This window comes from Aptenodytes patagonicus, chromosome W, assembly GCF_965638725.1.
Source record: "Aptenodytes patagonicus chromosome W, bAptPat1.pri.cur, whole genome shotgun sequence".
Taxonomy (NCBI): Eukaryota; Metazoa; Chordata; class Aves; order Sphenisciformes; family Spheniscidae; genus Aptenodytes; species Aptenodytes patagonicus.
Window position 1 is genome coordinate 47,620,040 of NC_134981.1, and position 13,487 is coordinate 47,633,526.

A 13,487-nucleotide genomic window follows, 5' to 3' on the forward strand; every position below is an offset into this window, starting at 1 on the left:
CCCCAGTATCAATACAGGCTGGGGGATGAAGGGATTGAGAGCAGCCCTGCCGAGAAGGACTTGGGGGTGCTGGTGGATGAAAAGCTGGACATGAGCCAGCAATGTGCGCTCGCAGCCCAGAAGGCCAATTGTATCCTGGGCTGCATCAGAAGAAGTGCAGCCAGCAGGTCGAGGGAGGTGATTCTGCCCCTCTACTCTACTCTGGTGAGACCCCACCTGGAGTACTGTGTCCAGCTCTGGAGCTCTCAGCATAAGAAAGACATGGACCTGTTGGAGCGGGTCCAGAAGAGGGCCACAAAAATGATCAGGGGGATGGAACACCTCTCCTCTGAAGAAAGGCTGAGAGAGTTGGGGTTGTTCAGCCTGGAGAAGACAAGGCTTCGGGGAGACCTTATAGCAGCCCATCAGTACTTAAAGGAGGCTTATAAAAAAGATGGGGGCAAATGTTTTAGCAGGGCCTGTTGCGACAGGACAAGGGGGAATGGCTTTAAACTAAAGGGGGGTAGATTTAGACTAGATATAAGGAAGAAATTTTTTACGCTGAGGGTGGTGAAACAGTGGAACAGGTTGCCCAGAGAGGTGGTGGATGCCCCATCCCTGGAAACATTCAAGGTCAGGTTGGACGGGGCTCTGAGCAACCTGATCTAGTTGAAGATGTCCCTGCCCATGGCAGGGGGGTTGGACTAGATGACCTTTAGAGGTCCCTTCCAACCCAAACTATTCTATGATTCTATAATTCTCCCTTTTCAGATTTTAACTTTACTTTGAGTCTTGGGAGTGCTCAGTCCTTGTCTTTCTGCTGTTGCCACCACAAGACATTTCAATACATATGGAGTTAGCTTAGCATGGCTTTTAACATAGTTTACTAATTTGTATTCAGTACTATACAAACCTTTAAAACAGATCATATAATGTGGATACATATAACTTTTACAGTGCAGCTTTATTGTATGTATTCTGCCGAACCACAGAATGATCCTTTATACCGTGGGATGATATTACAAATAAATAGTATTAAAGTATGCTAGTACAGTATTCAGATCAGAATATAGATGGCTCTGATTTTAAGGAAAATATTATGCATATTAAAATATTAATGATGATTTTTCTCTTCCCTCCCCCCCATGTTTTGAAAGCAGAAACACAGTTCTGTAAGTACAAAATGGCTTTTTAATCATGTTTTTAGATTAAAATCAAGTAAGCGTAGTATGTGAGAAAGTTATTGGGAAAACCTTAGGAATGTTTCTCTTCTTACCTGTCAGGCATACAATGTGATTTAAAAGCTGTTTAATTTTACTCGCCCAGCCTGTCAAGGGATTTAGTCATACTGTTGCCTTTGTCAGCTCCGTAGTCTTCAATCCTGCCTTTTCTTACTTGTGTGGCAGGCATGCACTAGTTGCTCTGTCCTGGCTTATGTTCTGGTCTTCTGCAAGCTCCAGAATGTTCTGCCTGGCATTGAAAGCAAAATATCGCATGGAAAGTTGAGTGGAATTAAGAACCCTGGGACTATTAAGTGTTTTATTTGACAGTTGGTAAAATAATTTATTCTTATGGGTTTGGGTTTTTTTTCCTGTTTCAGGCACAAATGAATCGAAATTCATCCAGTAAGTGTGAATATTTAACTTTTAGTCTATTTATGTTATGTTTTAACATAGCATGAAAATGTTGTTTTTAATTGTTGAAGAAATAAACTTATTAAGTATTTGTATTTTAAGTAGAATAAAATATTTCTCTTGTCAGTTCTAGGTACCTTTATGATGTTTGCCTTTGAACTAGTCACAGTAAATTCAAAGGACAAAATTAAGTTATTTGGTCAAAATTTCAAAGCAGCTAGTAGAAGCCACCCAAAGACCTCTTCTTTTTCTGTATACTCAGCTGTTCCCTGTTCTGGGAAACAGATGAGGCTGGCTGTGACAGTGATGAGGAACAAGTCCAAGAGCCAAAGGCGGGGGGGGGGGAAATCCCATGGAAATTACTCTTGTGTAAATTCTTAAAACCCTTCCACCCGCTCAAGTTGAGTATTATCCACAAAACAGCAAAGCACTCTCTCTCTGTTTTATAGTCAAAACCACAAAACATGGCCATGGAGATAGAGGATAGAGCATTAGTCTGTATCCTTTAGGGTTTTTCTGAGGTTTCCTGAAGAATAATATTGATGTAAACAGTATAATTTAAGGAAGAAGTTTCAAGTGACCAACACTTCCTCCTGAAATGCATTGCTCTGTTTAGTCCTTTCCTTTTAGAAGGTATTTCAGGAGCATCTGAATTTATATTATCAGAGATAATGCATTTTCTCTTCTCCATTTTAATAATTCATAATTAGTTTTGAACTGCAACTATTAACATTTGCTATCTTTTTATAATGAAGCTGAAAGATTTTTATTTTAGAGTGGTGATAATACTGTGTCTTTTGCTTAGGTGAAGAGTTAACAAAATCAAAGCTTTCTACTCCAGCTAATGAGTAAGTTCAACTTTTAAATTTATATCAAGTGTAGTTTTGGGGGAATTTGGTCTTATTTTGATCTGAGACTCCGAGACTCATTGGAAATATCAGTTGACTGCTATTTTAAGTCAGGCATCTATTGCATTGTAAGAGTTAAGGAGTAATTATGTAACAATGGAGATTTCTATTCACTTGTTTTCCCCTTCTAATGCATTTGCTTCATTGTGATCTGTCTAAATTGATATTTACAATTATGTGATTAGAAAATATTGTTTTTTATTAAAATTTCAGGTTTTAAATAAGATGGGTTTAGTTTCCATCATATAGTGTTCCATTGTAAAGTGTTTAAGATTACAAGCCCCAAATTTGGACAGGTCTATATACATTGCTCATATATGTATATACTGAAACAAATTGATTTGTAGACGTATGTCTTGTTGAAAATTATAATAATTTGCTGACATTATGAAATATGTCCACACACAAACTTGCACCAAGGTATCAGTTCAGATAGTTTCCTTATGTGTAAACCAGTTCCTTGACCTGCAATTTGTAAGTACTTTTAATTTTTAGATGCAAAGACTAACTAATACAGAAGATGAATTACCAAAGTTGTAATTTTATGTTTATGAGTATATACATCTTTCATTAATATTCCAATTGTAACTCTTACTATAGAAAGGGGAACAGTGACCTTCTGGCATGGGATCCACTCTTTAGCAGTTCTCTTGAATCTTCCTCTTCAGCCTCCTTGGCATTCTCATCCTCCTCAGGTAAAATATTTGATAGTAGAAAATGTTTTCTGCATATTCTTCAGGATGTTCTGTTGTTGCTTTTTTAGTCATTGCAAGGGGATGTGCTTTGACTATTGAAATGAAAGAATTTTGTAAAGCAGTATCCTATGTTATGAGTAATACACAACTCAGGGTGCAGTATGTCAGGCTCTCAAGCTAGGGAGCAAGGGGGAAGAGGGAACACTAGAAACCTTAGGAAAATTCTACCTCGCTTTTGTCTTTTTTTCTCTCCTTCTCTCCCTTTACAAAAAATGATCATCATATATACTGGAGGAAGAATATAATCCTTTTTTTTTTCAGTTGGTAAAATTAGGAAATTAAATGGAGATTGTCACAGCAACTGAGAGATGCTGAGCTTGCACTGTGAATAGGGATGGGTTTCTTCTTTCCAGGAAAGCCTGTTGAGCTATGTAGTACAAAGCCACTGTGGAGCTTTGCTGTGAGGAACTTGTTTCCTGTAAGACACCATGAATCTGTTAGGAGATGTGTGGGCATAATCCAAGGGGAGCGGGAGAAAAATGGCAGGACTGAGACTGGAATTAAGGGGGAGTTCCTGGCACCACCTGAGAGTAAGTGTACTGGGAGGAAGAGGGTGGGCTGAGGAGTATGTGAGGTGAGGGGAGGGGGCAGATATACTACATGGGAATTTTGGGTGCAGGATTTTGGAGGATATTAGTGTGGGCAGGACACTGGCAGGCTTTCCTGAAACTTGGTCTTTGGGGGGGAGTTTACAGAAACGGGCAATATTGATTTTTACATTCAAAAGGCAGTGAGGGAGAGGGAGGCAAAATAGCATGTGAGTAGTGGGTATGTGTGTTGAAAAGACTGAGAGCAGATGTTGACAAACTAGTTCAGAAAGAGGAAGGAGAGACCGAAACAAAAACAGATATTATGGCTATGTTAGGACCTGCTTACTAAAAGTATTTACTTAAATTATTTATGTTAATTATCTCAGGGGATTTAAGGTGGAATCTACTAACAGTAGCAGATATGCTGTTTCATAGTTCTCTTCAGTCTACCTACTGCATGTCTATTTTCCAACCCCTACTGTCTTAATGTAGATACCTTACTTCTTTGTTCACGATCATGGCTTTCTAACTGTTTTCATCTGTACTTGATCATACAGTTTGAAGAACAGTAAGAAAGAGTACATATATCAATAGAGAATTCTGTACAACTACTGCTAATTCTTCTTGGCCTTAGTAATGTCCTTCTAGCAGCAACCAGCATTGCTATGTAACCCTTAGGGTTTTAAGTGGAACTTATTCCTACACTACAAATTCATGTTCCTTAAAAGTTATGTTTTATAACAAATCTAGCTTACAGAGATCATTAGATTGTCTCTTCCTCACTTAGGTATCCAGTCAAGATTATTGGCTAGTGGATCCACATTTGTAACATATTTAAGGATAAACTTTATATATATATTTTTATATATATATTTAATAGTAAGACCAATTGTTCTCGGGGTACCCAGCCCCCTGAGCTCGAAGACAGGGATGGGGAGCAGAATGAAGCCCCCATAATCCAAGGGGAAATGGTTAGCGACCTGCTACACCACTTAGACACACACACAAGTCTATGGGGCCGGATGGGATCCACCCAAGGGTGCTGAGGGAGCTGGCGGAAGCGCTCACCAAGCCACTTTCAATCCTTTATCAGCAGTCCTGCCTAACCGGGGAGGTCCAAGCTGACTGGAGGTTAGCAAATGTGACGCCCATCTACAGGAAGGGCCGGAAGGAGGATCCGGGGAACTACAGGCCTGTCAGTCTGACCTCAGTGCCGGGGAAGGTTATGGAGCAGATCATCCTGAGTGCCATCACACGGCATGTACAGGACACCCAGGTGATCGGGCCCAGTCAGCATGGGTTCATGACAGGCAGGTCCTGCTTGACTAACCTGATCTCCTTCTATGACCAGCTGACCCGCCTAGTGGATGAGGGAAAGGCTGTGGATGTGGTCTACCTGGACTTCAGGAAGGCCTTTGACACCGTCTCCCACAGCATTCTCCTCGAGAAGCTGGCGGCTCATGGCTTGGACGGGCGTACTCTTCGCTTGGTAAAAAACTGGCTGGACGGCCGAGCCCAGAGAGTTGTGGTGAATGGAGTTAAATCCAGTTGGCGGCCGGTCACGAGCGGTGTTCCCCAGGGCTCAGTACTGGGGCCGGTCTTGTTCAATATCTTTATCAATGATCTGGACGAGGGGATCGAGTGCTCCCTCAGTAAGTTTGCAGACAACACCAAGTTGGGCGGGAGTGTTGATCTGCTCGAGGGTAGGAAGGCTCTGCAGAGGGACCTGGACAGGCTGGATGGATGGACCGAGGCCAACTGTATGAGATTCAACAAGGCCAAGTGCCGGGTCCTGCACTTCGGCCACAACAACCCCATGCAGCGCTACAGGCTTGGGGAAGAGTGGCTGGAAAGCTGCCTGGCGGAAAAGGACCTGGGGGTGTTGGTTGACAGCCGGCTGAACGTGAGCCGGCAGTGTGCCCAAGAAGGCCAAGAGCATCCTGGCTTGTACCAGAAATAGTGTGGCCAGCAGGACTAGGGAAGTGATGGTCCCCCTGTACTCGGCACTGGTGAGGCCGCACCTCGACTACTGTGTTCAGTTTTGGGCCCCTCACTGCAAGAAGGACGTTGAGGTGCTGGAGTGTGTCCAGAGAAGGGCAACGAGGCTGGTGAGGGGTCTGGAGAACAAGTCTTATGAGGAGCGGCTGAGGGAACTGGGGTTGTTTAGCCTGGAGAAAAGGAGGCTGAGGGGAGACCTCATCGCTCTCTACAACTACCTGAAAGGAGGCTGTAGCGAGGTGGGTGTTGGTCTCTTCTCCCAGGTAACAAGTGATAGGACGAGAGGAAACGGCCTCAAGTTGCGCCAGGGGAGGTTTAGATTGGATATTAGGAAGAATTTCTTCACCGAAAGGGTTGTCAAGCATTGGAACAGGCTGCCCAGGGAAGTGGTGGAGTCACCATCCCTGGGGGTATTTAAAAGACATGTAGACGTGGCACTTAGGGACATGGTTTAGTGGTGGACTTGGCAGTGTTAGGTTAATGGTTGGACGTGATGATCTTAAGGGTCTTTTCCAACCTAAATGATTCTGTGATTCTATGAATATTCTGAAAAGAAGTTGTGCTTTCTCAAAATAATCTGTTTTGCCAGCTGCATTATTGCTTTGATCTTGTGTTGGAGTCTATAGAGGAAGGCAAAGGATATTTAATTTGTTGTACTGCTGGTTGTTACTATATCAGTTTCTTTATTGCTACGCCTGGATAGGAGGCTAAAGCAGGTTAGGAAATGTTCATACAGTCTCTCCTATCAGCAGAACTGTGGAGAGAGTAGCCTCTGGCTGACGAGCAGTGACAGGTAATTGGGATCCGTAACATCCTCTGTAGCCATATCTGGGGGGAGTCATTTACCCAAGGCCTCATAGCTGAAAGCGGCTTATGCAGAGAACTCTGTATTTCATTGAAATTGGTGGAATATAGTGCCCTGTGGGCATAAGTAGATTTTAGTTACGAAACATCTGTGCCTTGGCAAACTTTATCTGCTAAATAATTATTTAAAGCACTGTTGTTCTAGGAGTTAACTAAGCTATGTACATTTGTGAAATTATCCATGGAATCTGAGTGTTCTAAAATGTTCTCAGGTATAACAAATTACTAATACGTTTGGGAAAAAAAAATTACTGAATTAAGGTATTTCATATTGTTGTTTAAATCAAGTTAGCTTCTGATGCTCACTAACCTCCAGCTTAGTTATGAAGACTTTAAAAAATAGACAACTTTGATCTGATTGTATTTTCCTTGAAATCAGTGTTTTATCTTCAACTTGAAGGTCAATATAGGTAAGCTGATGCTTAAAGCTTTTGAAAATCTCAATCCAAAATTACTTAAATTACTTATTTTGTATCCAGAATATATACATGTCATGATCTAGCATGTCCCACAGATACTTTTTTTCTTTTTACTATTAAAATATTTCTTTAGATATTGTTTTGTAACTCTGAGTTAATCATTGAACACTTAAACTACCATGGTATTTGAGCAGACAGTGGTTTACGCAGCATAGAAGTAAACTTTGGTCATCTGTGAATAATCCTGCTTTATTAGAAATTTAAGCTAACTTTGTTATCTTGAACAAGCACAAGAAACATTTTTTAGGCAGCTATTGATATTATAAAAATGCTTCTTTTTATTTATCTTCCTCATTTTCATCCATGTATATTTTTAAAATAGTCTTGCACATTTCCACATTGCTTTTGTATAGGATTTGTAGTAGTATTTCAAAACCTTTGAATGATATTTAAAATATCTGTTAGAAAGGGAAAGCTGTGTTAAATCTCTGTTTATTTGGGCTTGGAGAATATACTTGTTCATGACAAAAGGACAACTGTAGAGAGGACACCTATATTTTTGATCTGAACTTTAAAACGTATTGCTCTCTTTTTAATTCTGTATGCCACTCTGCTGTTGTTCCTAGCTTTGCCAATCTGCAAGATGTTGAGAATTTACTAACCTTGCATTTGCTGCTTCTGTTGTCATCTACTGCAACAGGCAACAGCCAAGTGCAGGGAATACTTGTGGAAAACTCCTGTTTTCCAACAGCCTGAAGACTCTAGGATGAGAGGAAATAAACTGGGGCAGATGATGCCTCATACATACAGTTGCTCACTAGATGCGGATTGATACAGACAGAATATCATACAGGATCTCATGACTGCATTATCTTCATTCATTCACCAGGCAGCAATTTATGTTGGGCCTTCCCATTACAGATGTTAAGGGTAAGAGGATAAAAATGTTTGGAAGGAACAGAGGAGGGTAGGTTTGATTAAATAACTTTGAAAGAAATGAAAAGCAGAAGGCTGTGGAAAGGAAACAAACATGGAGTAGGACACAAGAAGGAAAAGACAAAGATGAGAGAAAGTGAAACCATGACAGGGAAGAAGTTAGAGGAATAAGGAAAGTCATGAGAAGTAGGGCCTTAAGGGGAGAGAAACAGAATAAATTACTTGTCGGCTTACTTAAAAAATGGAAAATGACATGGTTGACAGTATGAATGAAGTACACGTGATATGTGGCTGGGTTTTTTTTCTTTTATTTCTAAGTGGTGTGATTTTTAGCCTAGTAGAGCAGTTATTTTTCATGCTGGCTAGTAATCCTCACGCAATAGACATTGAATATGTTTTTGAAGTCTGGATTTATATTGAAATTTTTATTATTTCAGTGTTGCTCCTAGTTTCCATTCTTCCCTTTTCCTTCAGCTACACTGAAAGAGCATAATAGGAGCTCCTCCTCATCTACCACTGATTTGCCCGAGTGTAGGGTATCTCAGTCTTTGCTTGGACACCAGACAGATTCTGGGTCTAGAAGCCCATCTTCACCAGACTTTACCATTAGCACTTTGTGCAAATCTGGTGTTACAGCAGCACCATCAGGGAGTACCAGTACTTTATCCTCTGTTTCACGGTCTCAGAGTCAGTGGATTTCCTTTGCTGATGAACTTCTTACAATTAGACACACAAGCACAGACAAGAAGGAGCCCCAAAGATCGCATTTTAAAACTGAAAATGCCTGCCCTGCCTCTTCTGCTTTGCTTGGGAATTCTTCCAATAGCTGTGCTTCTGAGGATCAAAGTGACCTTTTCAATAATACTCTATGACACGAACAATTATTCATTGAAGAAACGGGCACTGCTGCTGAAATTTCTTCCGCATCAACTTCAGCACTACTGGACTATAGTTGTCGTGGTTTAACCCCAGCTGGCAACTAAGCACCACGCAGCCGCTCGCTCACTCCCCCCACAGTGGGATGGGGGAGAGAATCAGAAGAGTAAAAGTGAGAAAACTCGTGGGTTGAGATAAAGACAGTTTAATAGGGAAAGCAAAAGCTGCGCACGCAAGCAAAGCAGAACAAGGAATTCATTCACTCCTTCCCATCGGCAGGCAGGTGTTCAGCCATCTCCAGGAAAGCAGGGCTCCATCACGCGTAACGGTGACTTGGGGAGACAAAACGCCATCACTCCGAACGTCCCCCCTTCCTCCTTCTTCCCCCAGCTTTTATTGCTGAGCATGACGTCACATGGTATGGAATAGCCCTTTGGTCAGTTGGGGTCAGCTGTCCCGGCTGTGTCCCCTCCCAGCTTCTTGTGCACCCCCAGCCTACTCACTGGAGGAGCAGAAAAGGCCTTGACTGTGTGTAAGCACTGCTCAGCAGTAACGAAACATCCCTGTGTTATCAACACTATTTCCAGCACAAATCCAAAACAGAGCCCCATACTAGCTACTGTGAAGAAAATTAACTCTACCCCAGCCAAAACCAGCACAATGGTTTAGTGTCTTCTTGTGTTCATACAAATAAGGGTATGGCAAGCATGCATTGTGTACTGCTCTTTGCTAATAACTGACTCCAAAAAGCAAGCTTTGGACTGTTTTTTCTTTTTGTTATTATTGCTCACCTGATGTTAAAATTAACTCATCTTCTCACTTAGAATGTACTAAACTGCTTGTTAGCACCAACTATCTTCAAAGTTAGGACAATGAAATAAATATTCAGCTTGAAATAAGAAGAAAAATTCAAATTATTTAATTAAAGGCATTGCTTTTTCTTAACTGTGCAGAGCTTTGCTTTTCTAGAAATAGGAATGCATAGATGTTTTCCGATTAAATACAGTTAAATAAATTGGATTTAAAACTGTTCCTTTTTAATACCCAGTATTTTGAAGCGTGGATGATATTGTGGTAATGCTACATACTAAGAGGGCAAAGGAAAAGTGCATTTGGGCAAGTGGGTCATGACTCCCTGAATACCTGTGATACTGCAGCAGACTACTCAATGTTTAGCATGCACTGTCTTCCTGCGGCATAACAAGAATTTTAAAGGAATGACTGATATTTCAGAAGTGAATTTACTTGGGGACATTTGAGTTTGCAACTCTTAAGGTGGATGTGGTCAGTATTAGCCTAATTTCTTTCTTCCCAAGTCAGTGATGAAACTCCCATACTTCAATGACAGCAGAGTTATGCTGAATGCCTGAGAAAATTCCATACTTAAAAGTTACATTTTTAAATAACATTAACTGATTTAATTAAAAAAGAACCATCCAGAATAATTTGAGGGAGACGATAGGATGTGCTGTAACGACATAGTCATATATTAGGGTTTCAGTCTATTTTGAAGTTAATTTTAGATCTGGCATACTCATTGGATGGCATCTAACATTTATTTTGAAGTACAGTTCTATTCGGAAAAGTGACTATGTAAAAGTGGCATCTTTGTACTGCTGCCACCATCTGTTAGTTGTGTCTATATATACTTATTGAAGTCAGTGGGATTTCAGAGGGCATAATTTGATGTAAACAGTTATGCCATTGTCAGCCAGGACCAAATATGAATTTCCACTGAATTTTCCATTTGCGGTGAGACATGAAAGACTGTCCTGTATTCTGAATCCATATAGACTATACACAAAAGGGAACTCAGGTAAAACCATCTTTTTACATACAAACCTCTGAGAATAGTTAGTATAAAATCATTTGAGAGCAATGAGAAAGCCCGTGATGCCATTTTTAGAGTCACTTCTTAGGGTATCACATGGCCCTATTTTAAAAACATTTATGATTAGTGGTAAATCTTACAAAATGGAGCTTGTAAAATAGGAACTTTTAATAAAAGCATAACTGCCAGTTATTCTATTCAAGTGAGTACATATTTATGTTCAGTGTGACCTTTCTAATATTGATTTCCTTAAATTTGCTTTCTTTCAGCAAGGCCCACAACTCCTCTTTCTGTAGGCACCATTGTACCCCCTCCAAGGCCCGCTTCAAGACCAAAGTTGTCTACAGGGAAACTTAGTGGAATTAATGAAATAGTATGTATTGATTGTTTTGTTTTGTTTTGGTTTTTTAGTTCTCCATTGTAACTCAATTTCAGATATATATCATTTACCCTGTTACAGTGGAGTTACTTTCCAGCCAATGTTCAAGGAATCACATACTCAGATTTTCACCATTGCTAGATAGGCATGGAAGTTGTTCATGATAAACATGTTACTATAACAAAATAATTCTTAACTGAACTAAAAAGGTCCAAAACATAAATTTTGCATCAGCTGAATGTTTTTAATTGAACAAATCAATAACTTGAAAAATTAAAGGATAGCATATGTGTGGGATTAAAGTTTTCAAAATGTGAAATACTAGCGAAGTTATTAACAAAACTCCATTGATTTAGGGATATCACCAAAGCTTTGGGGAATGACTGGCATTAAGTAGATCTTTATCAGTTGTGTGTTGACACAAGTAGCCCTGCTGTGACTTCGCCCTGCCCTTGATGCTGGTTGGTGGAGAAGGGAGGTGGCAGATTGCAGCAGCTGCCCATCCGGATAGTGAGAGGTTGCACGCTGCCTGCATCTCTGCTGACTGCTTGCAGTGCAGGTCCACCTGCTGATAAGGAATGTGACAAAGAATGCAAATACCCAGAGAGCATATCAGACCAAGCCATGCTTAACCTCTTCTATGAATATTATGATTCTTTAGGTTTCATTTGACTTACTGACTTGGAAAAATTTTACCGTGGTAAGATCCTCTTACTGTCTTTCAAAGTAGCAAGATACTTTCACCATATTCTCGTTATGGACAAAATTCTGGTCTTATGCTTTGACAAAACTGAAACATTGTTTAACTCTTTTGCTTTTCTGTAATGTTATAAGGTCAGAATAGGGTTCATTTTGAGATTCTTTTCTCATTCCAATACAAAATTGTAGGAATTGCTCTTAGACCAAGAAATCTTGGTCTAGAAATGCAGTCTAGGAGGTTCCTGGAGTGTGTGGAAGACAACTTCCTGACACAGCTGGTAAGTGAGCCTACCAGGGGAGGTGCCTCGCTCGACCTGCTCTTTACAAACAGAGAAGGACTGGTGGGAGATGTGGTGGTCGGAGGCCGTCTTGGGCTTAGCGACCATGAAATGGTAGAATTCTCCATTCTTGGTGAAGTAAGGAGGGGGGCCAGCAAAACCGCAACCATGGACTTCCGGAGGGCGGGCGGACTTTGGCCTGTTCAGGACGCTGGTTGAGAGAGTCCCTTGGGAGACAGTCCTGAAGGGCAAAGGGGTGCAGGAAGGCTGGACGATCTTCAAGAAGGAAGTCTTAAAGGCGCAGGAGCAGGCTGTCCCCATGTGCCGTAAGAAGAATAGGCGGGGAAGACGACCGGCCTGGCTGAACGGGGAGCTCTTGCTGGGACTCAGGAAAAAAAGGAGAGTTTACCGCTTGTGGAAGAAGGGGCAGGCGACTCAAGAAGAGTACAGGGATCTCGTTAGGTCGTGCAGAGAAGAAATGAGAAAGGCAAAAGCCCAGCTAGAACGCAATCTGGCCGCTGTCGTTAGAGACAACAAAAAAAGTTTTTACAAATATATTAATGACAAGAAGAGAGCTAAGGAGAATCTCCATCCCTTATTGGATGCAGGGGGGAACATTGTCACCGAGGATGAGGAAAAGGCTGAGGTACTCAATGCCTTCTTTGCCTCAGTCTTTAACAGGCAGACCAGTTATCCTCAGGGTACTCGGCCCCCTGAGCTGGAAGACAGGGATGGCGAGCAGGATGAACCCCCCATAATCCAAGAGGAAGCAGTCAATGACCTGCTACGCCACCTGGATGCTCACAAGTCTATGGGGCCGGATGGGATCCACCCGAGAGTGCTGAGAGAGCTGGCGGAGGTGCTCGCCAAGCCACTCTCCATCATTTATCAGCAGTCCTGGTTAACGGGGGAGGTCCCGGATGACTGGAGGCTTGCCAATGTGACGCCCATCTACAAGAAGGGCCGGAAGGAGGATCCGGGGAACTCCCGGCCTGTCAGCCTGACCTCGGTGCCGGGGAAGATTATGGAGCGGTTCATCTTGAGGGCGCTCACAAGGCATGAGCGGGACAACCAGGGGATCCGGCCTAGCCAGCACAGATTCATGACAGGCAGGTCCTGCTTGACCAACCTGATCTTCTTCTATGACCAGGTGACCCGCCTAGTGGATGAGGGAAAGGCTGTGGATGTGGTCTACCTGGACTTCAGGAAGGCCTTTGACACCGTCTCCCACAGCATTCTCCTAGAGAAGCTGGCGGCTCACGGCTTAGACAGGTGTACTCTGCGCTGGGTCAAAAACTGGCTGGACGGCCGGGCCCAGAGAGTTGTGGTGAATGGAGTTCAATCCAGTTGGCGGCCGGTCACGAGCGGTGTTCCCCAGGGCTCAGTACTGGGGCCGGTCTT

General features: G+C 42.1%; 1 protein-coding gene across 1 annotated transcript in view; it reads left to right on the forward strand.

Annotated features, from left to right (window-relative positions):
• Positions 1-13,487, forward strand: part of LOC143172196 (F-BAR domain only protein 2-like) — a 135,228-nt gene that overhangs the window by 92,483 nt on the left and 29,258 nt on the right. Inside the window, exons 14-18 of the mRNA XM_076361440.1 lie at positions 1,137-1,151; positions 1,580-1,604; positions 2,419-2,461; positions 3,122-3,216; positions 11,000-11,103. Of these exons, the coding sequence (XP_076217555.1) occupies positions 1,137-1,151; positions 1,580-1,604; positions 2,419-2,461; positions 3,122-3,216; positions 11,000-11,103 (282 nt within the window). The remainder of the gene's footprint in view (positions 1-1,136; positions 1,152-1,579; positions 1,605-2,418; positions 2,462-3,121; positions 3,217-10,999; positions 11,104-13,487) is intronic.